The sequence below is a fragment of the Rhagoletis zephyria genome, unplaced genomic scaffold (genome assembly GCF_001687245.7).
Source record: "Rhagoletis zephyria isolate East Lansing unplaced genomic scaffold, Rhagoletis_zephyria_1.1 Rzeph_scaffold_00481, whole genome shotgun sequence".
In the NCBI taxonomy this organism is placed as follows: Eukaryota; Metazoa; Arthropoda; class Insecta; order Diptera; family Tephritidae; genus Rhagoletis; species Rhagoletis zephyria.
In genome coordinates this window covers 160,946-186,173 of record NW_016157565.1, presented here as the reverse complement: position 1 = coordinate 186,173, position 25,228 = coordinate 160,946, and the positions used below count along the sequence as shown (strand labels likewise).

The window sequence follows — 25,228 nt, the reverse complement described above, 5'->3', positions numbered from 1 at the left end:
AACTCTATTTCTCTTCAGGAGATTCCCTATAATAATACCCAATTATTTAAAAATTTTTTCTTAGTCACGATATTTTATAGGTTTGTCAAAAACCCCAGATGCAATGGGGGGATAAATAAAAAAATCTTTAGGATTAATAAATGGTTAAGTAAACAATTGGGTATTGTTACTGGAAGTCTCTTGGAGAGAACCAGAGTTTTCCGATCGAAAAATATTGATTTTCAAGAATTCTATACCATTTCTACGAAAAGTTCTTTTTCCTCATATAAAATACATGGAAATTTTTGAGCGCTTTGAGCGACCTTTTTTTATTTCAAAATAAATAAATATGGGTGTATTTTTTCGATATAGAACAATTCTAGGGGGAGAGAGCATTAAAATACCGACTTTACTTATTTTGGACCACCCTAATATATAATGTACTTGCAAACATAAGTTTACTAAGCGATACGCTTTTTTCGACTAGGAGACAGGATCTTCAGCATTGTGACAACAGGCGCTTCGAAGGACATCGATACAACAAACGACAGCAAATACGATGCTACCACAAGTCCAAAAAATAATATAACCTGAATAAAATGTTTATTTAATTTAGTTAAAGAGTCAAAAGACAGCCAACTCACCATAGTATCACCGCCCAAGTGTAGTGGGGCGTCAGTGTTTAGCGCCATAGATCGAATGACGATCGGATGTACCAGATATGCGCAGTAGGTGACACGGGAGAACGGATACAGAAAAGGGGCTGAGAGTAAGGAATTAATGTAGCCACCATATCCTGTAGAGCATGCAATTGTGATCCAAGCCAACGATAATGCCCAAGCTGAGTGGCTAAGCGAGCTATACGCAGCCGCCAATAATTGTGATAAATCAGCGCGATACAGTCCGAATACCAGAACAAAGAGATTGAGCATGGCCAACGTCCAGAGAGTGGCCACCGTAAGACGTGGAAAACGAATTTTACAGTTGGTGCGAAACAATATCCAGCCAACTGCCATCCCGATAAGATAAGGGCCCAGACGCGTCCACGGTTTATCATATATTTTATCAAATAACGCCAGAGGGTCGTCAGTGTCGGGTCGATGGTTGTTAGTAAAAGCTATGATAGCTGTTGTAATCCAAGACGACACCAAGAAAACTAAAGTGGTACATGCAGACAGTTTAAAGTGCCTTACTCCGATGATCAGTATGATGGCGCCAATAATGTAGAACTGTGTATCGTTGGCCAAGTACCAACTCCATAGCATACACTAAAAGATGTACATAATTAAAATTAGTAAATACTGGTATATGACGATATAGCCGAAAAATTGTAAGTGCCTAATTACCATTTGATCTACTGGGAACAGTGTGTTGATATACAGTAAGTTGCGCCACCAATATTTTGGGCACGTCTCATGATCCATGGTCGGAGGATCAAATATCGAATATGTGGCCAGATACTTCATAGTAACCTGTACGACTCCAAGCACAAACATATATGGCGCAGTCAATCTAAGAATCGTGGCAAAATTTATTGTTCGTTAAGTTTTTCACAAACGTGTATGAAAGTACATATACATATATAAGCATGTTTGTACATATCGTCGCTACCATGTCCACCTATCGAATGATTTTTTTTTTCATTTTCGATACGTTGCGCACGCGTTTAGGATCATATGTAATTTGGCAAATCGTCGCATTTCTAGTCTTCTTATAAGCAGAGATACTGGCTTTAACAAAGTGTCGAATCCCACTTTTTTTCTTAATGACAACAACATTTTTTACAACAGTTTTTTTGCTCTCCTGAAAAGTATCCACTTTCACATTCGATAGTTTGAAATGGTAGCGACAATAAGGTCGCCAACTCTGGGTGAAGAAACGGGGATTGGGCCGACTTTCGCTGGGAATTGGATGTTATTGATTCTTAAAGTTTTGTAGAGATGTATTGTGGAACGATTTCCCGTCACATTTGGTTTGGACACAAATCCACAATACATCATCCTTCTATCCTGTTGGAAACACCAACCAAAAGGATAATAATTGCAGAAAATTTTGTGAACTTAATATCGGATATTCATTAAATATGGAACGATACGTCGTTTTTTTTCAATATTTCAACTGTCTTGTGAAGTTATATTCATGATCCTTAGGTTATGCTCGATTGTGTTAAACCGCTTGAAGAAATGGAATTAGTATAAACGCATACGAAATGCTCATTTTGCCAGAAGAAAACCCTATAATTGATTTTAAATAATTTTTATTAGATAGTCGGACCTGAATTTTCCACTGAAAATAAAATCTAATCGTCAACAAAAAACACTGTTATGCGACATTTTTCTACTCAGCTAATTACAGAGGATTAGTATGATTTACATTAGCGGAGCAATTCGGACAACGCAAAATGATGCTTTAAACCTATTTTTAGATCTTCTGCCACTAGATCTAGTGGGCCAGCAGATGGCATCTCTTGCTGCACTTCGGTTAAGGAAGACAGGGCAATGGGAATCGGGATTGCTGGGTAACTCCTGCATTCTGAAAAAATATAGCTTTCTTCCGGGCTGTATAGTCCGTTGTGTTGAAACTCTGGTTCCGGATAGAAACGTCGTCATGAATATCCCAAGCAGGGAGGAATGGGAAGAAAACTACTATACTCCACCCGGTAGTATTTTCACAGACGGTTCAAAAATGAGCGGCGGAGTGGGAGGAGGGCTCTTTTCCCGAAGCCCGCCCTGAGCCGTTCATTTCGACTACCGCACTACTGTAGTGTCTTCCAGGCTGAGGTCTCAGATATGATGGACGCTGTAAACGAACTTCGTACTGATTTAAAAGGTGAGGAGGTGTTCATCTTTAGTGACAGCCAGGCAGCAAATTAAAGCTGTGAGCTCCGTCACAATTAAATCAAAAATTGTGCTGGACTGCCGCCGATCTCTGCAAGAGGTGGCTAAGCAGAACAGTCCAAACCTCATTTGGGTTTCCGGTCATGGGTACATTCAGGGTAACTGTATGGCGGACGAATTTGCGAGGGGGTAACGATCAAGCAGATTCTTCCGGGTAAAGACCGCATTGGTATGCCCTTCGCCACTCACAAGTTGCTTTTAAGTGAATTTATCTATGCTCGCGCGAGCGAAATATGGGTGCAAACTACGACCTGTCGAATTTCTAATCAAACTTGGCCTAGGTGGGATCGAAAAAGGTCTCGAAGCTTTTACTCTCTAAAAAGGGATGATATATCTCACACAATCGGTGCTCTAATGCAGGGTTGTTGTGCTAAAACAATTTCGCGGCACCCCTACTCTTCAAATGTCTACGAAAACTAGAAAACACAATGCAAACTTTATGCTCCTTTAGCGGTAATGTGAGGACTGAAATAGTGATGGGAAAAGTATCGAGTATCGAATAGTATGTATTTGATACTGTTGAGCAATTTGAGTATTCGATGGGTATTGAAAAAATTATGTCGATACTTCGTTACTCAAACATCATCGTTGAAATATATTTTCATAACAAGCGTCGCCAAAGCAAAGTAACGGGTTGCAAAATTTACAATGGTTAAATGGAGAATGGTTTAGGAGAGCAGTGTATAATCAGGTTTCAAAAAGATAATTTACCGGAACACAATGTGGATCAAAAAAACGGCAATTCTCTTTGGAGTGATTTTGATAAAAAATCTAAGAAAGCTCACAAAAGTTTTTTAGCGTCTGCTATAGTCGAGGGTAATCAATATATTCAAGAATATTTATTAGAGGGACATCGAGATCCGCTCGCGTGGTGGTAAGAATAGGAAAAATATGTATATCCCCAAATAGCTGAAATAGTTAAAAATTATTTATGATAAGTATAAGTGTAACAATAAGCTTCAACAGCAGTTCAGTAGTTTCTATGCAATGTTTTCGAGTGAAAACATTTTTACCAAAAAAGAGTCACTATGCGTAAGAACATAAGGATACAAGTCATACGATTTTTATCGGTTTTGGTGTAAGGAATTTTTAACGGAATAATGTAAAAGTATGTCGGCCGCTGTGGTGTAGTGGTAAGCAGTGCGCGCTTCCACTCCGCAACGCCTGGGTTCAAACCCTGGTCAAAGCAACATCGCAAAAAAATATAGAAAAAAGGTTTTTTCTTAGCAGCGGTCGTCCCTCGGCAGGCAATGGCAAACCTCCGAGTGTATTTCTGCCATGAAAAAAACTGCTTCTCATAAAAATACAATCGCCGTTCGGAGTCGGCGTAAAACTGTAGGTCCCTCCGCTTTGTGTGACAACATAAAGGCGGACGCCACAAATCGGAGGAGAAGCCCGGCAAAACACTAACATATGTGTAAGCGCCAATCTATTATTATTAATGTAAAAGTATCGAATACTTTTATTCGATACTTGTTTCCAAAGTATCGAGTATCGATCGATACTTGAAAGTATTGAAAATTTACATTACTAGACTGAAATTGTTTTGATGGTTTTGTTATTTCCTTTAAGTTTATTGAGGGCTTTGAAATCATTTGACGCTGAAAGCTTGCTGATTTATTTGTTTTTAACCGACTTCACAAACAGGAGAAGGTTATCTATTAGTCGGAATATTTTTTTATTATTATTTTTATCTTTATGTACATATGTTCCCGCATAACTTTGGACCACGTTAAGCGATTACTATAGTTCTTTTTTTTATAGGAAAGGGGTTAGCTCACAGGTGGTCCCATTCTAACTTGGTTTAAATCCGATCATTGAATCATGAAGAGATTAACGATAACCTTAATATTTTATATGAGCATTGAAGTCGGTTTTGTTTTTTGCTTAAAAATTACTTGTTTATGTAAGCATTTGATGAAAATGCAGTCTCACATAGAAATGTGAAAGTAAAAGTCACTAGTATTTTTAATGCAATCTTGCCAGCAGCAGTGTTTTCTGCATAGACTTGCATCCAGAACTCTCTCAGCTCCCTTCGTATTCAAATTTAATATTCAAAGTGCTGTCTTCACTTATGTCCAGAAGGTTTTCAATAGCTTAATTTGTCATCTCAGTAGGATTACTTTTCGGGTCACATGAAAACGGGTTTGTTATCCAGCTGTAGACATTCACAGAGTCAATGTTGGGAAAATATTCGACAAATTTTTTTTCTAAACCTTCCAAGTTAACGCTGGTAATGCGCGTTAACGCTAAGAAAATAACTTTTACAGCCAATTTCACAAAAGCAATTTATGTGAAAAATGATTTTAATTTTTTGAATATTATATGGAAATTGACAGAAAATAAAAGATCATTTTCCATTTGAATTGCTGGTGAAACCGACTGTTAGCAATTTTCTTGGCGTTAACTTCGAAGTTACATACGTTTTTCTGATTTACTTTGTTTACTTATGCGGTTTTCATGCAAATTGCTAGAAATTCTAAAATATACATGTCACCAATAAAAAATCTCGACGTGCTAGAAAAAAACCAAAGATGTATTTTAATTTCGCAGGCCTCTGTTATCATCGCAGTGTCATCCAATACGGGTTTTAAATCTAGTGACGGCATCTTCCTAGTCGCCAGGGAATACCGACGGGTCATACAGTGACTTCTCGTGGCGTTTTCTGCCTCTTGCTTCATCCTAGACATTGCTCCTTTCGTTTTTCCAACCAATGCAAATATCCGCACACTTGCTCCATTTCAAACCATTTTTCTGTACAAATTTGTCGATAGCTTTAAAAATTTCGTCGCTAGTGGTGTAAGTCTTAAGTACTTCGCTCATCAAAAGTTCTTCTTCGATTTGCATTGCGAATGGGCACCTCACCAACACGAGAACAACATCAAGTCCTACTAGTTCATCAAGTTGCAAGCTAAAAAATTCACAAGTTTTCAAACTTTTTATAAGTTCGTTCTCGACTGCCTCTAAAATCGTGTCGATTCGCTTTTTCACAGTGTGATTTTGAAGTTCCAAAGAATAAGTAACAAATACACGTGCGTGAAGCTGCTGCGCTCGTCATGAGAGCAGCCAAGCCAGCAAAAAATCCGAAAATTAATCCGAAAACGGGAAGATAGGTGGATGAAACGCGGATTAGGTCTATAAAAGTACCGAAAATGGTTGTGAGAAGGGTACGTTTTCGGCTATTTTTCTGAAAATTTTTTGATTCAGTTTTTAGTTGACAAAACCTACTGGGGAACTACGCGTAAGAGCGAAATACACCACACAAGCGGCTTGACAGACCAATCGAAATATACTTTTGCTGCAAGCCATTTGTGTTGTGTATGGGGGTTGACGAGCCGCTGAAGGCAATATTAATAAAAATCAAAATTTTTTGTTTTTCTGGCCACCATGTTGAAGTTTGACTCATCCGCTTGCGTTGTGAATGGAAAGTTTAAAGAATTGGCCCGCACCACTAGTATGCTCTAGGCACTAGCGGCACCCACTTTGGGAAAGCCTGCTCTAATGGGTCACTGCCTTATAGGTAAACATGCAGAACGACGCGGAGTGCCTTACCATAGATGCTGCGGAAGTACGGTTGCCAGACGTACTGATTTTATCAGTACAGTACTGATTTTTCAACTCTGGTGCTGATTTTATTCATTTCTTCAATCAGTACGCTAATGTCCTGATTTTTCAAAATTCGTACAGATTTGTACTGAATTTTCAATTCAAACAAAATACTTTAGGATTTTCTTACGGTTTTTACATAACGTTGGAACTTCCTTAAACTGTGCTGTAAAAAGTAAGAAGAAAATAATTTAATTATAGTTGACATATTTCAGACCATGTTTCATATGCCTATGAAATAAATACCACAAAAAGTTCAATAGTTTTATGGGCATATCGACGGGTCGTTGCGTACCAGCTGCGATAATATAATGGGGTTTAAATTATTTAAAAAGAAGGCTGACGCGTTGTAATATTCAACAAAATGTTATGAATTCACTGAGGGAAATAACGCATAGTAAACATGAATCTTTTCTTTTCGATTATCGTTTAAAAATGTTCGTATTTAAAAATAATACTTTCATAACACGCACGCGTGGTATTGATTCAAACTCAACATTTAAATGCACATTTACATGTCTGGCTGTAGCTGAGTGCGCGAAGATGCTTGCCACAATTTGCTAATTTCCAGAGGGTCAGGGTTCAATTCCCATTACAACCAGCATGGAATTTTAATATTTTTTTAACTTAATTATGAAAAAGCAATCGGTAATTGCAAATCGCTTCATTTTAATATGGGCGTATTTGAATTGATTATTTCTATACTAAATACTAAAATTTGTATACTTAAATGTATTACGAGTTGCGTTGGTGCTCTTTCATATGCGTATTTTTTTAATTTAGCAGGCTTTTTTAATTCTAAACTTCTTTCTCTCAGTGCACCGGTTTAGTCTGTTAAATAGTCACATTTCGAGATAGTTGAACTTTGCACAAGCAATAGTTGATGATTAGTATATGTACCTAAATACGTTCAAAATGACGTGCACAGAGTTTTACAATTATATTAAGGAAAACAAGTTCTCAGCAACGAAAAATATGACTGATATTTTAATGTTATCTTGTACTTAAATTTTTTTCTTTCATGAAACCTAGAGTACTTATAAGTACAGTGCCGTACAAAATTATTGGCTCCGAGGCTCTTTCATCAGATCACAATTTCTAATCAGATCTTTTAGAAAAATTTCAGAAATGTAGCTTTTGAGCCAATTAATGAAGTGTAAGTCTGAAGTTGCCGGCAAATTTCGTTGATTTTCAGCATTTATTTTTTTTTTGCTGACAGTTTTTTCCATATAAAAAGAATTACAGAACATAGTTTGTATGGAAGAAACTCTCAGTAAAAGCAATACCAAAAATCAATTAAAATTTAATGGGCTGCAAAACTTCATTTTAAAAATGTTTATAAAAAGTCTGATTAGAATGTTGCAAATTTGTATGCAAATTTATTGAATTTTCCCGAGTTTAGCACAAAGTTTAACAATTTTATTTTTATGTTTTTTCATATATTTATTATAAACTGTATTTTTATAAAGAATAAAAAAAGGTTCATGCATTGTGAAAAATTCTCTGTGCTTTAGTTGTAATAAGTTGTTTTGTTTTGTTGGCGTACGTTGGAATGATCTCATGATCTCATGTTTTTATGTTTTTGTTTTTGTCTGTCAAAATAAAATTTCACTACATCCCTTCGCACGTCGAAATGAAAGAGAATGGGGCGAGAGGCCCTCCCTAAAGTGTCCCGGTTTGGCAACAGCGATATCTGGCAGCCCTATGTTAGAGGGCTTCGGGTGTACGAATTTGTTGTAACATCAGGAGTTGAAGACTTGCTCTAGCTGCTAGTCTCTTAAAATTTCCTCCAATCACGTCGTAAGCAGATTTCCCATGTGAACTTGCAACAAAGTTAAATTCTGCCATTTCCTTGAAGGGATTTTCATGATTTCAGTCCTTTAGTAAAGTTAATATCATTTATTCATATTGCGTTTGTTTTTTACACACCTTTTCTCTTTAAAAAATATACAATTTCATAAAATTTCAATGTCTATTTATCATATTGCTCAAGCGTTAGACGCAAACGCATAAGTAGCCCATTACGCCCATTTGCGTACTTAAAGTTGACATTATAGACAATGTTTTTATGTAAAAAAAAAAAATTTTAAATGCTATAATCAAAAAAAAAATTTTATAAAAAAAAATTTACAAATACATTTTATATCATTAAGTTTCGTTGAAAGGTTTCCAAGATACAGCACTTTAAGGAAAGGTATGTATGACGTTTTCTTAAAATTTAAGTCCCGTGTAAATAGGCAACCCTACGTCATATCGGCAAAATATGCTGCACGTATATTCATGTCACCTAGACCTTCAATCTCTTCAACTTTCATCCAAATCCTGAGAGGTCGCCCACAGAGTTGGCCGCGGTGACATGAAATGCCTCATAAATAAAAGATAATTTATTGGCTTCTGTGTACAATGATGTGTAAACTCATGTTAAAATGAATAACACTTTTATTTTTTATGAACTATATTTTATTTATATACCAAAATATTGTTAAAAACAAGTACTCTGGCGTTTTAAAGTATTATCTGTTACTCATATTCATAATTTTGCTTTGAACAAAAAAGTCATGAAAACTACTGATTTTTTTAGTATGAAAAAGTCTGACGTACTGATTTCGCGCCTAAAAAATTTGGTAACCCTATGCAGAAGTTGCAAGAACGATGAGGAGGAGGATACAGTTCTTCACATTCTCTGTAAATGCTNCCCTATGCAGAAGTTGCAAGAACGATGAGGAGGAGGATACAGTTCTTCACCTTCTCTGTAAATGCCCGGCATTATCGAGAAGCAGATTACGCTTTCTGGGGTCTCCTTGCTTTAGTGACCTTCACAAATTGGGAGATTTAAACCCTAGATGCCTGACGAGTTTCAAAATGGGAGTGAAACTCTTAAGACCGGTCCACATAGAACTATCGCGTTGGCTTTGGCGTTGGCGTTGGTTTGACAGAACGCACGTTAAAAGTATGCTTGCTAAAATGAACGCTTGGCAGCGAATGCTTGGGCCACTAAATTAACATACTAAAGACTGATAAATTAATATTTCATATCAATATTTGCATTAAAGACGATATTTCTTGCCCGAACTTGATTAAAAAGGAAAAATATTTCACATAATTATATTTATTTGAAAGTTGGCCATATTTTTGCTTTGTGTTGGCGTGAGCGTTATCGAATTTGGGCTATGTGGACGGGTTCATTTGAATTCATGTATTCATAGTCAGCTGTTGAAGCGACGCCAACGCAACGCCAAAGTTCTATGCGGACGGGCCTTTAGTCAGCCACATCTACCTACCTACCTATGCCCCGTTTACTTTATGACATTAACAAGCCAGTCCAGTCACCCAGGCTAGCGCTGGACTGNTATGTGGACGGGTTCATTTGAATTCATGTATTCATAGTCAGCTGTTGAAGATGANCCTTTAGTCAGCCACATCTACCTACCTACCTATGCCCCGTTTACTTTATGACATTAACAAGCCAGTCCAGTCACCCAGGCTAGCGCTGGACTGGGATGAGGACTGTCTACACTATGCCAGTTGTTCAGAAGCCAGTGAAATGAAAAACACAGTGGCAATGAAGTGAAGTAAAATAAGTTAAAATTACTTTTGAAAAAGATTCAATTATTAACGACACAAGAAGTCAGTTTGATAAGGAATTAATAATACTTGAGTCCAAAATCATGTAATTGGTTGCAACTGCTTCTTTGTTTATTCATGAAATCTTCATAAATAATGGATATTCACACCTGCCTGGTTATCAGTTTCTTCTTCTTCTTTATTGGCACTGTAACCGCCTAAGCGATTTTGGCCAAGTCTTAAACAGCACGCCAGTCGTTTCTCTGCTGTGCCAACTAACGCCAATTGGAAATGCCAAGTGAAGCCAAGTCTTTATCCACCTGGTCTTTCCAACGCAGAAGAGGCCTTCCTATTCCTCTGTTGCCAGCATCGCGGCCCGCGTTGAATACTATCAGAGCTGGAGCGTTTTGTCGAACGACATGATCTAGCCAGCTCAGCCGCTGAATATTAATTCCCTCCACTATGTCTATATCGTTGTAAAGCTCATTGCTAACGGGTAAAGGCCACTAAATCTTTCGCAGAATCTTTTTCTCGAAAACTCCAAGAGCTGATTCATCAGATGTTTTCATTGTCCATGCCTCCGCGCCATAAACCAACACGGGCATGATGAGTGACTTATTGAGTGTGATTTTTGTACGACGAGAGAAGACTTTACTTCTGCATACTCAGCAGGGGAGCCAACTCGTGGGGAATTCCCCGATTTGCGGGGAATTTCAGTTTGCGTGGGGAATCGGGGAAAGGACCGCTTTTTGTGGGGGATTTCATTTTGCGTGGCAAATCGGGGCTTGAACTGTTTTTTGTGAGGAACTAGGTGTTAACTAATTTTTTCTTTTTTTGCTTCACTCATTTCATAATGACTTAAAAAAGTTGCATAAGAAATGCAACTGCAAATAAAAGTACTGATTATGCAACCCAATTATGCAAATTTCTGTTGATTTTCTAGAAATTTCTTTGTCACATTTGCTTTCATATAACGAATAAACAATTTATTTTTATATGGAACGTAAAAACGTTCTAAACCCTGCAAAAATCGTTGGATCATGTAGTCTATTTGTGGTAAATTGGAGTACTTACAAAAGTGTTCCTCTGTCATGCTGTAGCGGACCAACTGGTGTCTCTGCGCTAGCTTATTGTTTGTTATCCGATCACTTAATCACGTGATTGAAGTTGAGCATTTGAAGGCACATTTGCATTTCGGGTTCGAATACCGTCAGAGGCAACATATAATTTTTAATTTTTGTCTTGTCTTTTTATTAATTTCGAAAAAGTATTTGAGAAGTGAAGAACAAAAGCGTGTACAAACGAAAAAATATAGCAACAATGCCATTGTTATTATGTTGGAGTAGTTTTGTGCTACTCTGATGTAATGCGGGGATGGAGTATATGGTCCTGCCCTAGGACATCGCAATGTTAATTGGAACATATTTTTTATATGAATTGTGGTTAATTTTGGAGTACTCCTTGGTCCTTAGGGAGTACTCTTTACACGCATGCATGGAGTAGTCGCGATTTTTGCAGGGAAACGAAAATTTTTAGCCACTTGAAACTTGCTTTTTATTATACTAGAATTGATTGGGCTACAAAGCTTTCAAAAATCATTCTAGAAAATCTAATTAAAAAGCTCGACATTTTTACGAATGTTTGTTGAATTTTGTTTAAATAATTCATAAAGTTCGAAGTGCGGATTTATATGGGTTTTGTTAAAGAATGAACCATATTAAAAAAATAGCTCTAATTAAATAACAAACAAAAAAATTGTGAAAACTGGTCAAAATTTAGGTCGACTTAAGTTTTTCCGACCATTGTATGTATGTAAATATTATGTGTACATTTTTTATTTTTTATTTGTTGACTATATAAACGTTTGGTTTGGTTTATGAATACATACATATATATTAAAAAACTAAACAGAAAGACCAGCAATGTATCAAAAGACCTACAGTCAGTCAATAAAGTTTAGATACAGCGATTTTTTTTACAATACGGGCAACTATTTTAAAATAAATAATTTTTCGCTAATTTTTTATAAAAACATGGTTAATTCTACAACACAAAGCCTAAAAATCAGAGTTTCAAACCTTGTGCAAAATTAAAGCAAATTCTCTAAACAAAGCAGTTTTTTAGCCCATTGAATTTTAGCATAATAAAGAGCAAGTATGAGGAAGCTAGGACTTACCATTGATTTTTGGAAATTTTTTTTTGTTGAAGGTGCCGCACATTTTTTCCATATAAAAAAATTATCGAACATTATTTTATATGGAGAAAATGAGCGACACCTTCAACAAAAAAAAAAAATGCTAAAAATCAATGGTAAATCCTAGCTACCTCAAACTTGCACTTTGTTATACTAAAATTGAATGGGCTAAAAAACTGCGTACTCAACTTTTTTCTAAAGAGTGTAAATAAAAAGTGCAATATTTGAATGAAAATTTGCAGAATTTTCTTTCACTTTGCATAAGGCTTGGCACTCTGATTTTTGGGGTTTTTGTTGTAGAATTAACCATATTTTTACAAAAAATTTGCGAAAAACAAAATGTTTAAAAAATAGTTGCCGGTATTGTAAAAAATTCACTGTACCTTTACTTTACTTTACTTTTTGACTGACTGTATCTATGGGCGGTGAATTTTATGAAATTTTGGACAAAATCGGGGAGTTTCATTATCGAAATCGGGGAATTATCAAAAATTAGTTGGCTACCCTGATACTCAGTCCAAAGTAGCACTTGTTGGCAAGAGTGATTCTCCATTGGATCTTTAGGCTAACATTATTACGGTGGTAATGCTGGTTCCTAAATTAACGTAGTCGTCTACTTTTTCAAACTTGTAACTGTCAACAGTGACGTGGGTGTCAAGACGCTTATGCTCTGACAGTTTGTGTGATGACAGGGGAAACTTCGTTTTGCCCATGGTGTAATAATAACAAGGTGTTGTCAGTAACTTAACCTCACTTTTTCGGCAGGTCTATTCCGGTCACGCATTTTAAAGTAGTAGAAAAAGTACTAACTATTTACTACTTTTAATCCGTTCGTGCATACTATTTCAAATTAAATGTAGAAAAATGTTTAATTACAGGCTTATAAGCCTGAATATATGTTTGTATCGTAAGCTCCACACAGGTTGCACATATATTGTAACTTATAAAAAAGTGCAGGCCGTAAAATAAGGCAATTTCCTATAAAACTGTAAATGATTTTTTAAGTAGATTAGTAATAATAATACTAGATTGGCGCTTACACATATGTTAGTGTTTGACCGAGCTTCTCCTCCGACTTGTGGCGTGCGCCTTGATGTTGTCACACAAAGCGGAGGGACCTACAGTTTTACGCCGACTCCGAACGGCGATTGCATTTTTATGAGAAGCTGTTTTTCATGGCAGTAATACACTCGGAGGTTTGCCATTGCCTGCCGAGGGACGACCGCTGTTAAGAAAAAACCTTTTTTCTATATTTTTGCGATGTTGCTTTGACCAGGGCTTGAACCCAGATGCTGCGGAGTGGAGCGCGCACTGCTTACCACTACGCCACAGCGGCTGACATATAGATTAAAACACATAAATATCGATAATATAAGCGAAGTCGTAATTTAACCATGCTGCCGCTCTATTCTAGTGTATCAGTAGTCCATTTGGCTCGATATTATGACAATGCAGCAAAAGATATTTAATATAAAAAAATCGCCTTTCCATACGATTTTTGTGTACGTCTTTTTCCATTGATAACTACGATATCTTTTATATTTTATATTTTGAGGACAAAAATTATACAAATCCAGCAATTTTAAATATTAATATCGTTCTGAAAACACCAAGTTGGTTAAAAATCAAGATAAAATGAAATACTAAAATGGAGTATTTTAAATACAATTTCCCAACTAATAGCATTATAAAAATTAAGACCGGCAGCAATGAAAATAAGCATGCCGATCTTGTCAAAATTACAACAAACACGTCGCTACTGACAACACCTTGTTATTATTTCACCATGGTTTTGCCCTTCTTCACTACCAGATCCATTCCCTTTGCTTCCTATATACACTTCCAAAACACGTAACCCTTGTTTTACCGATAATGTCGATGTCGTAGGCATACGCCAGCAATTGCACGCTCTTGGAAAGTATTGTGCCTGAGCGGTTCAGTTCTGTAGCTCTTATTATCTTTTCCCCCGCTGTACTTGAATAGTTTGGCTGCCAGGCCGTCAGCTACAGCAGCTTTGTTGTTTTTCAGCCGCATAATCTCTATTCGTACCTCGTCATAGTCAGGAGTTGGGACATCTCTGGGACATCGCTGTTTCCCTGTCGGCCAGTATTTCAGTCTCTTCGCCCAAACTTATTCCGGTCTTTCCCTCCTTATTGCAGCAAATTCGGCGCGCTTCCTTTTTCAGTTCCTCATAACGGTTCCATATGGCTCGCGTTGCGCCCAATCGTAGCGTGGGGGTATCTTTTTTCTCTGCATCTTCTTGACATTCCTCACCGTACCAATTGTTCTTTCGGGCTAGCTGAAATTTGACTACTTCATCGGCGGCGGTACTTAATGAGCGGGAAATGTGGTTCCACTGCTCGCGTATGTCGGTTTATTGAAAAGTGCTCTCAGAGAGCAGGTGTGAGAGTCGAGTGGCGAATGCATTGGCCATCTGTTGTGATTGTAGCTTTTTGACGTTAAGTTTTGTTGCATTTTTACAGGTCTATTCTGCGCTGGTAATAAAAGTTTCGTAACCGGTAAATTAAGTTCCTGTCAAATTTTAAACCCTTTTCGAATTCTGTGTACTCTTGTAAGCGGTAAATTTGGTTACCATCTCATAAGCTAATAACAAATTATTGCCCCGTGAAATATGCAATGCCAGAATCTCCACAATTCTTCATAGCTGAATTGCTGAATATTTTAACTGCATTACCAACGTAACTAGAATCGCGGTGACAAGAACTGGTAAAATTTTTTGGTAATACAATTTTCCGGTTACAAAATCTTCGGTAACGTGCAGAATAGAGCTGTAAGGCGCACATTTTTTGTTGCACAGAGGCGGGCGCGTATCTTTACTGAAATAAGATAGTGGTCCGAGTCAAGAATAATAAAATACAAGATTGCGCATTCCCGGCGGAGATGTTATTCCTGGGGTAAAAGTAAACAAACCCGAAGAGCAAGATAAAATAAAATGGCAGAAGAGCCAATTATCTAAATATTCCATTTTTCGATAGGAAGCGTGTTTTAATTGCTTTAAATTGTGAAAATAAAGATTTGTAATAACAATTAATAAAGAAATAACAATTTTATTTGTTATTTAAAGGTAAATATTTTTTTTTGTTATTTAAAGTCTTAGAATTTTATATGTAGATATTTATAAGTTTGATTTGGTAACTCTTATAAGGGAAACACAACCCGGAATTTCTTTGCCACATTCCGCTGTTATAGAGCCCCTAAACCACACAAAAACATTGCGCAATATCGGGCTTGCGTTGGTCGTTTGTGTGGTGTATGGCGTTGTTTGTACTAAATTGCACAGTTATTGCGCTAAAATCAAAATCATTTTGATATTTTGCTCATGCTTGTGTTATTGTACAATAATTTGTGTTCGTGCTGCAAAATATACAACGCACATTCATATTTCTTGCGCATATTTACTTCAGCAACGTTTCTCCACAATAAGGTGTGCGCAATTTTATTATTTATTAATTTCCACAATATTGACTTGTACTAGTTTCGTGTTGCGCACTGATTTTGTGTGGTTTAGGGGCCCTATAAGTTTGTTTTTCGTTATGCAAATAAGCATCCAGATTCTCTGTTTTTGTTGAAGCAAGTTATATAAAATTTTTTTATAACTATGGATTTAAATATAATATTTTATTTGTTATTTGTTTTTCAAATAAAAGTTTAAAAATAACAGTTGTGTTTGCTTTTGATACTTTTTGATCATGTTTCTTCTTGGCAACTGATACCCTTTTTTCAAACTCGCGGCAACGCTGATCGCGAGTCCGAGTCACGGTTCCAAATTTTTGAATTCGTGAAACCGGGACGCACAATAAGTATGTTCTTTTGCTCGCCCGAAAGTGGCCAATTTGTGTCTCTTTGGTTGGTTCTCGGGCTGTTGAGAGCCATTTTGAGCAAGTAATATTTGCTTCTTATTAGCCCGAAGTCGGCCGGACTTTTTTTCCGGGCGAGTTTGTGAAAACTGTCAAACTGCCCGAAGAAGAGGAAACATTTTAAACATTCAAATTTTAGCTAAGAAATATGTGCATATTTAGCGGTTTTTCTTTCATTGATTAGTGAAAAAATATTAAGTGAACCATTAGTTTAACGTTATTGTGTTTGCTGTCGCTCAAATCTTAAATTTATAACTTTGAACGATTTGACGTGTAGAGCCCTTCCGTACCTGCCGTCCCTTACTACTGAACCAGTTGCACGTATCTCACATTTATCGTGAATATTGGCATAAGTCAAAAACTCTCGATAGGTTAATCATGCATTTCATAGTTTCAGTGAGACACTTAGTAATTTTTTATGGGAAACAACGACATTTTTCGTTTTGTGCCGTTTTTCAGCAATACAAATGGAATTTTTTTCGATACACTACATATGAGTTGTTACTTATTTCGTATTTTTGCAGTCCTACACTTACTAAATCTTTAGTAAAAGTCATAATTTGAAAGCTTACAAATATTCCCTACTGAATGACTGCAAATAATCCGGAATAATTACGTTCCAAGACATATTATTGCTAAATTACGAAGCACAAAATCTTTAATTGGCTATACTGAAATGTATGACATGAGTTGAGTTGTGTCGTTATGGCAGAGGACCATCGATATGTGGTCGTCTCTTGACCATAAATTTCGCACTTACGCTCATTTAGGTAAAATTACATACACAATCTGTAACAAACGACATAAATTTTAATGCTGTATTTTTGGAAATTTTCTTTTTAGAAAAGCAAAGCAATGTAAAATTAGGCCATAAATAACAAAAAATAATTTAAGGACGAGTACACCTAAAGTTAAACATTCTAAAAATATAATATTTATTAACAAAAAACCAATAAAAACATCGACCACATGGTCAAGTCTAAATAGCAGCGGAATAGCTGCCCGAGATAGCAGCTATAACTTCTACCAAAATGTAAATTGCTGTTGATTTTCTACAAAAATGTTCATTAATAACGGCCTCAAGCTCAATCAAATTGTTGAATATAATTGTTATAAGGCCATAAATAACAAAAAAAGTTTAATTTCATACATAAAAAATTTCATAAAACGAAGCTTCAATGTTAATATGATTACTTAAAAACTTTACTAAAATTTAAATAAAAATGTTTGTATGTATAGGGCAGCACTAAATTATTGGCACAAGTAATTATTTACAACGAATGCGACATCTTTTACTTATACTTTTCGGCGAATTGTTGTTTATACTACAACAAAAACATAAAAAAATCTCTTTACTTCGTGCAAAACTCATGAAAATTCAGTAAATTTGCCTGCACGTTGGCATTTTAGTATAACAATGTGCCAGTTTGAAGTTAGTAAAAGAATCCTATTGACCTTTGGGAATTTATTTGCAGGTTGTTTCTTGCAAACAAAAAAAATATCGAACATATGTACTTTGTACTTCACTCATTTTAACCGGGACACAATTACAAATTATACTTTTACCATACGGCGTATTGTGGCAATTAGTAAATAGAATATGTAAATATTTACAGTTTCTAAATTTTTTACAACGAGATGTCTAAATTTTTTTCTTGCCGAAAACCGGGAATTTTGCGTCCCGGCATGTATTGTACCGGAACCAAGACATAGCTCTTAAATCCGGGACAGTCCCGCCGAAACGGAACGGATGGCAGCCGTGGTCCGAGTCAATGTTTGGCCTTCGGAGTGTATGTACGTCTAAAACACTGGGAGCGTGCCTTCCGTCTATCTGTGGCTCAGTAACTCAAGGTTACTTATGAAAAAATCGGAACATGATAGAGCTGCTGTAATAAAAACGTTTGAAGACCTAGCAGACTTTTCTGTTTAGTGCTTTTGGATTCTTTTTTGTTTTCATAAATGAATACTAGAACGTTTTTTATAGACAACAGCTCTAACATAAATATCAACATAAATGTCATAGAAGATTTAAACTTTTTAACAGTAGAAAGAAATACTTTAACCGTTGTTCATCAAAATGTGAGAAGCCTACGACAGAATTTTAATTCATTATGTTTGAACCTGGAAGCCTTTGCTCATCCTCCAGATATTGTGTTTGTAACGGAAATATGGATCTATTCTTATGAAGTTAATGATTACCATATTCCCGGTTACAATTTCTTCGCGAATACTAATGATTCATACTCGGCTGGTGGTGTCGGAGTTTTCGTACGCAATATATATGAGTACGATGTTACACGTTTTTGCCTAGCAAGTGCGGATATTTTAAAACTTAATTTGAATACTAAAAAGGAACTAATTAGTTTTGTATGTGTTTATAGGCTTCACTCAAAATCGTTACAGGTATTTCAAGAAGAATTTTCTTCTGTTTTAGATAGGGAAACCACAGCGAATCTAGTCATATTAGGAGATTTCAATATTGATTTATTAAGCGCTAACGCTACAGTAGATAACTATCTTGAACTGTTGGCAAGTCATGGCTTGACATCTTTTATTAAAAGTATTACCCGGCCAGTTTCTGGAACAAATATAGACCATATTTATGGACGCTTCGATAGTAGTACACTTAGCCCATCTGCGGGTTTGAACTTTGATCTTGGAATTTCTGACCATTGTATGATTGGACTGAAAATTAGTTGTTTAAATAATGTTCGCAATTTCAATAATAACAGTCCACCAGTCATACAGAAAATAAATTTTAGCGCTCTTTATAATTCACTTCGTTTAGAAAAATGGGAAAGTGTTTATGCTGAAAAGGACGTGAGTAAAGCCTACAATTTATTTTTGTCTACGCTTCAAGCACACATAACAGAATCTAGCTTTGTTACTTTTCCCAAAAACTGGAAAACTATTCTCAAGCCCTGGGTCAATTGTGATCTACTTAAGAAAATTAAACTTAAAAATAAATTACGCGTGAAATGTCGCAAGCACCCAACAAACACTCGCCTACGGAAGCGTGTGAAACTCCTCACATACAATATTAATAAAGAATGTCGTTTCAGGCATGATCATTTTTATAAGAATAGATTTTTAGCTGCGAAGGGTGACGTGAAGAAAGAATGGAATGTGGTCAACGACATTCTAAATCGTAATAAGAAAGCCGAAACTAATCCGTTTGTTTTAGATATCGACGGCGAACTTGTTTCTCACCCTTTAGACGTTGCCAATCATCTCAATGATTTTTTCGTTACAATTGGAAAAGAGTCCGCTCCAAAGAATAATAATATGCGCTGTACTTGCAACAACCACTTAATTTACTCTGTAAATACTTCTCCCGGCTGTAGTTTCTTCTTTGAACCAATTTCTGGGTCAGAGATTTTAAGTTTAATAAATTCTTTAAAAAATTCTGATTCTTCTGGAAATGATGGTATCTCAAACCGTACTTTAAAGAACATTGCTTTATATGTTGTTGATATTTTAAAGCATTTATTCAATTTTAGTATAGTCACAGGAGTGTTTCCAGCCGATTTAAAATGTGCTATTGTCATACCACTACATAAGAAAGGGAATAAGAAAGATAAAAATAACTACAGACCTATTTCTCTCTTGCCATCAATCTCTAAGGTTTTTGAGAAGACTGTTAAATGCAGAGTCTTGCAATATTTGGATAAAATAAAGTTTTTCAGTCCATTGCAATATGGATTCCGGTCAGGAGTATCTACTGAAGATGCTCTTCTTAACTTTTGCTCGTTTATTTATAAAGCAATGGATGAAAAAGGGACTTGTGCTAGTCTTTTTGTTGATATAACAAAAGCTTTTGACATGGTCGACCATAATATTCTTTTATGTAAATTGCACTCAGCAGGTTTCCGTGGAAAAGTTCTAGATTGGTTTGAGTCATATCTAAATTTAAGAAGTCAAAAGGTGAAAGTAAACAATAATCAAAGCGCACCTAGACAAATTGATTTGGGAGTCCCGCAGGGGTCAGTCCTTGGACCAATTTTATTTCTGATTTATATTAACTCGCTTTTTTCAATGCCTTTTGTAGGAAAAGTCACAGCATTTGCAGATGACTTGGCAATCGCTTATAGATCAAACAATGCTTTCAATCTTTTTGTGGACATAAATCACGATGTGAGCCTCCTAAGAGAATGGTTTGCTTCTCATAAACTTATTGTAAGCAATAAAACTAAACTAATGTATTTTAGTCTTAGTGGCAAGGAAGTAACTAGTGGTGATATTATTTTTCACTCTGCAAGCTGCTTGCGACATAAACTATGTACTAATACTTGTATTGAAAACGAGTCTCGTGTTATTTATTTTCCGGATTCAAACTGTGACGCAACATGTTTCAACGTCGAAGTTGTTTATAATTTTAGATATCTGGGTGTTATAGTCGATCACAACCTAAGCTGGTCTTCGCATATCTCTGCCATGAAAGTTTACATGCTAGCAACCGTTCGCTCATTTTATCGCCTTCAGAAACTATGTGCAAGCAGTGTGCTAAAAATGATGTACTATGGACTAATACAGTCTAAACTTCAATATGGCATAAGTTGCTGGGGCAGTGCATATTCTAGTAGAATTCAACCACTCTTAACTTTGCAGAAGTGTCTTATACGTAGGATTTGTAATGCTAGCCGTTTAACGCACTCGATGAATCTCTTTAGGAGACTAAATATTCTCCCTGTAAGACACTTGTACTACTTTAAAGTTTTAAAATTTTTTTTTATGAGAAGTGGTTACTTACGAAGTCCTATATACACTTCACTCATATTAAGAAGCAATTCTAATACAAACGTCACTGTTCCTGCCTCACGCACAACTCTGTATCGAAACTTCTATACCATAGTATCGTGTATGATTTTCAATAAACTTCCCGATGATATACAAACAATTCGTAGAATAAGCGTTTTTCTGAAGCAGGTGAAATTATGGTTTCTTGGTTTAAGCCATGACGATATTCAAGTTCTGTTACGGCCTATCACATAATCGGCTTCCGACTTAATAACATAATAACATTGCAACATATTTTCTTACTACTTTTTATTTTGATTTAACAAGTTCACTTGTAAGTTGCTTGCTATGTAATGAACCGATGTACTTTATTTCTATTAATTTTTAAAAAAACTTTTATATTAATAATTTATTTATCATCAATGTTAAACCTTTATAACTCCGGTAAATGATATTTTTTTGCGCCCCACATTTCTACATTTCTACATCTCTATACTTCGATTGTAATTATAACAGTAAATGGTGTTATCACTGTTCTCATTTTGAACACTCAACGCCATTAGCTATTATCTTATTGTATCTATTTTACTGTATGTTCACTAATGTACAAACTAATGTTTAATTTCTTTAAATTTCATAAGATAATAATGAATAAAAATGAATGAATGAATCACCACACGATTGATTTGGTTTCTCGTTTTTCGATCTGAAGACAACCATCAAGCTTGGTAGATATTTTTTTCTGCTGGAACCTAGTACTACATAATACCATATTTCGGGCCCCGGCGAAGTCGATAAGCCTGAGTTCGTTAGCGGACGTTTCGTCGTGGAGACGGAATTTTCCGACAGTGGCGCCAAAGATCAATTCCTTGCCTGCCTACCTTGGCATTGAAATCATCAAGCGCGATTTTGATATCGCGTCGGGGGCAGCCCTTATATGTACGCTCTGAGCGCTCATAGAAGAGATCCTTGGACGCCTCGCCTTTCCCCTTCGTCGGGGCATGGGCGCAAATGATCGAGATGTTGAAGAATCTTGCTTTGATGCGGATTGAGGCGAGATGCTCGTCCACAGGGGTGAATGACAGTACACAAATCCAACATCGAATTCGCGCTCTTTTACATGATAGCTGTAGTAAATGTCGCAATACACCAGGCATTTCTTATCTTGCGTCGCCCAACGCATTTCTTTAATGGCGGTGATATCAGCTATTGTCCTTATGAGCACATCAACCAGCCGGGCAGAGGCACCTTCCACATTAAAGGTCCGGCTATTTGTGGTGCATGTACTCAAGTCATATACGTTTACTGTGGTCGTCGTTAAAAGAAGAGGGTCTCATCCGAGGCTTTTTTCTTTTTCATTGGGCTTTAACGTGGCGGGACTCAAACCCAGCGCACGTGAGGTCTTATGCCTTCTCATGCCCATCGGTTGTTTCGTCGCTAAGGAGATATAAATATCTGGACGTCGTAAGCTGCGATTTGAACCGGACGCAAAAGAATCACTTCTGGCCACTTCTACGCGAATGGCAGTCAAAAGCTTTTCCCACTTACGTAGGCTTCTGGTCACTATGAAAGCCATACTGGCATGCCAGTATGGGCGTGAAAAGTAGATCGGTATCCCAATTACTGGCATGAACTTTTTACTGGAATGAGGTCATTGAGCGCTTGTTTATATTATGCAAGTAACAGGACACGCTCACTGAACTGGCTTGCTACTGGCAAAAATGTCTATTTACAATGGAGCGGTATGCGAGGCGATGTTCGAAAACGAGAACGCAGCAGTTTCTAAAAATATTTCTACTTCATGTGGTTCAAAGTGTTAGTTAAAAATAACGTGATACTTGCCTCTCACTCGCGTTCACATCGCTTTCACTCTCGAATTATTGAAAAAACCTCGCATTGCCAACGCGTGACAGGTAACAGCTGCCTTAAGCAAACTTTCCAAAAGTTGATTATCAATCTATTTTTGTGAAAAGTATAATATTTTTTAAAGCTAACAATATTTGACAACTTAGAGACCGACTAATTAAAAAAAATCAGTTGCTCTACTGCTAATCTACCTGTTCAATATGCCTTGGGTTCATCTGAGCGTAAACCAAAGAATAATAAAATAAACACGCTAGGAAAAAAAATTAATCGGGCTCTTCGAATTTATGAAAATGATACATATGCGAGTATAATTTAAATTTTAGTTGAATAAGATATTAAATAAATGAAGGCGGTCTTTTTCGTAAAAAAAAGGCACTTTTTCCGGCGAAGTCAGGGAGGGAATTAAAATTAGGTGGCGACTCTGGTATTAATATGTATCTACAAATGCGTGTACATCATATGAATTTTATAGAATGTAAATAAAATTTACCTCATGAAACGATAAGCGACCAATCCCAAGAAGTGTGCAGTACCAGCCGCCAGTTCACTGCTGCCTTTTGTGAGTTTATTCAGTTTTCCTTTGGCATTCGTGCGAAAATACAAATATGAAACCAAAAAGCCGCTGATAAAGAAAAATGTGTCCACACTGAATGGTCCGTTTGTGACAGCTTGAAAGAAGAAGTTTTTCTCCACTTCTTTACGCATCTCCATATTATCTGAGTATTTGAAAACCACTATGCAGGTATGTCCGAGTATAACCCACGCCATTGAAAAAGCGCGAAGTCCGTGTACGCAGGGAATAGTGTCCGCGCCGACATTCCTATCACAAATGGCATTGAAGTTGGTAATGGCCGAGAAGGAAAGCAATAATTCGGAGTAAACGCTAAGTTTTTCGGGCTCGTGAAGATGAACTTCCAGATGTTCATCGGAAGTGTTGTTACTGCTACTTGGACCGCCGTTTACTTCACGCGGTATATTCAGTACGATATTCAACTCGTTCAGCGATTCCTTTATTGACTCTTTCTTGAGCGACTCATGAGCCATAGAATCTCCGTAATCGGATGAAGCACAACCTATGCCTGATGAAGTCTCACTATTATTCATCATCTCCTTATCTTGAAGGCGAAGTGCCGCCTTCAAGCGACTCGTCAAGTAAATTTCGTATAAAGTGCCGGCAATTATTAGAGTAAGGACCAAAAATGAAACAACGCTAAGAAAAAAACAGAAAAAGCGATTGGTGAGTAATCAAGTCATATGTAAATATGCAGACATAATTGTTTTATTATTTATATATGTACATTAGACTGTCCCACTGACTGTTTTGTCTTAAAACCTATCCAACAAAAATTTCATGCAATTCGGACCACGGCGTGCCGATTTGCAGTCAAAGTTATGAGAATAATATTTGTCCAGTTCGCGTGTTTTGTTAACTTACTCATTTTACTTCTATATAAGGGGATATTACTATACTCACCACAGTATACGGGCATAATATTTAATAAATCTTCGTTTTTAGTTTTTTGTCAGGATTTTTTTCAAAGGACCATAAATGATAATATATTTCCAAAAGTTTACACAAAATATGGATATATGGGTTAGGGCGGGTCGAAAACCAAATTTTTCTCAAATCCCTTGGTAATAGTGAAAGTATATTGTACACTGAAAATAAAATCTGCGTAAATATAACGAAAACTTGCGTAAATCTTACGAAATTTTTCGTCATTTTGAGCCACGAAAGTTTTCGTTGATTGTACAAAACCGTTTTCGTACATACTACGAAAATATGAGGCATCAGATCTTTATTTACGAATGTATGGTACAACGCTCAATAAAAATATTAAAAATAAAATGTTAATAAGCCACAATAACATTGACAAATACATAGTTTAGGAAGAGCCTGCCTGAAACTATACGAAAGCAAATAAGCAAAAGGATGTATAGAATTGACAACAACAACCACGCTGTCGAGTTTAAATAGCGGCAAATCAGCTGCACTTGATAGTAGTTGGTTGAATAAGGAAAATGAATTAGCAACAAGAGTTTACGGGATGTACATAGCTCAGTGGTTAACGCTTCTGACTTTGAACATCGATTACGCAGGTTCGAACCCTGCTGAAGTCTAGAAAAAGAAGTCTGATGAGGAGATGTGGTGATCTCCGAAATAGTGCTATAACTTCTACCGCTTAGACTTTGTTGCTTTTTCAATTTTTCCTAATAAACAATCGTGGTACAAAGCTCAATAAAAATATTAAAAAAAAAATGTTAACAAGCCACAATAACATTGACAAATACATAGTTTAGGAAGAGCCTGCCCGAAGCTATACGAAAGCAAATAGAAGCAAATGGATGTATAGAATTGACAACAACAACCACGCTGTCGAGTTTAAATAGCGGCAAATCAGCTGCACTTGATAGTAGTTGGTTGAATAAGGAAAATGAATTAGCAACAAGAGTTTACGGGATGTACATAGCTCAGTGGTTAACGCTTCTGACTTTGAACATCGAAT

At 36.4% G+C, this 25,228-nt stretch overlaps 1 protein-coding gene across 1 annotated transcript in view; it reads right to left on the bottom strand.

The window, feature by feature from the left end:
- Window positions 1-342: 342 nt before the first annotated feature.
- LOC108359855 (nose resistant to fluoxetine protein 6) overlaps window positions 343-25,228 on the bottom strand; it is a 72,153-nt gene continuing 47,267 nt past the window's right edge. The window contains exons 4-7 of the mRNA XM_017611925.1: window positions 23,212-23,931; window positions 1,326-1,491; window positions 624-1,247; window positions 343-569 (exon numbers count right to left, since the gene is read on the bottom strand). Coding sequence (XP_017467414.1) covers window positions 441-569; window positions 624-1,247; window positions 1,326-1,491; window positions 23,212-23,931 — 1,639 coding nt within the window. The 3' untranslated portion in view covers window positions 343-440. The remainder of the gene's footprint in view (window positions 570-623; window positions 1,248-1,325; window positions 1,492-23,211; window positions 23,932-25,228) is intronic.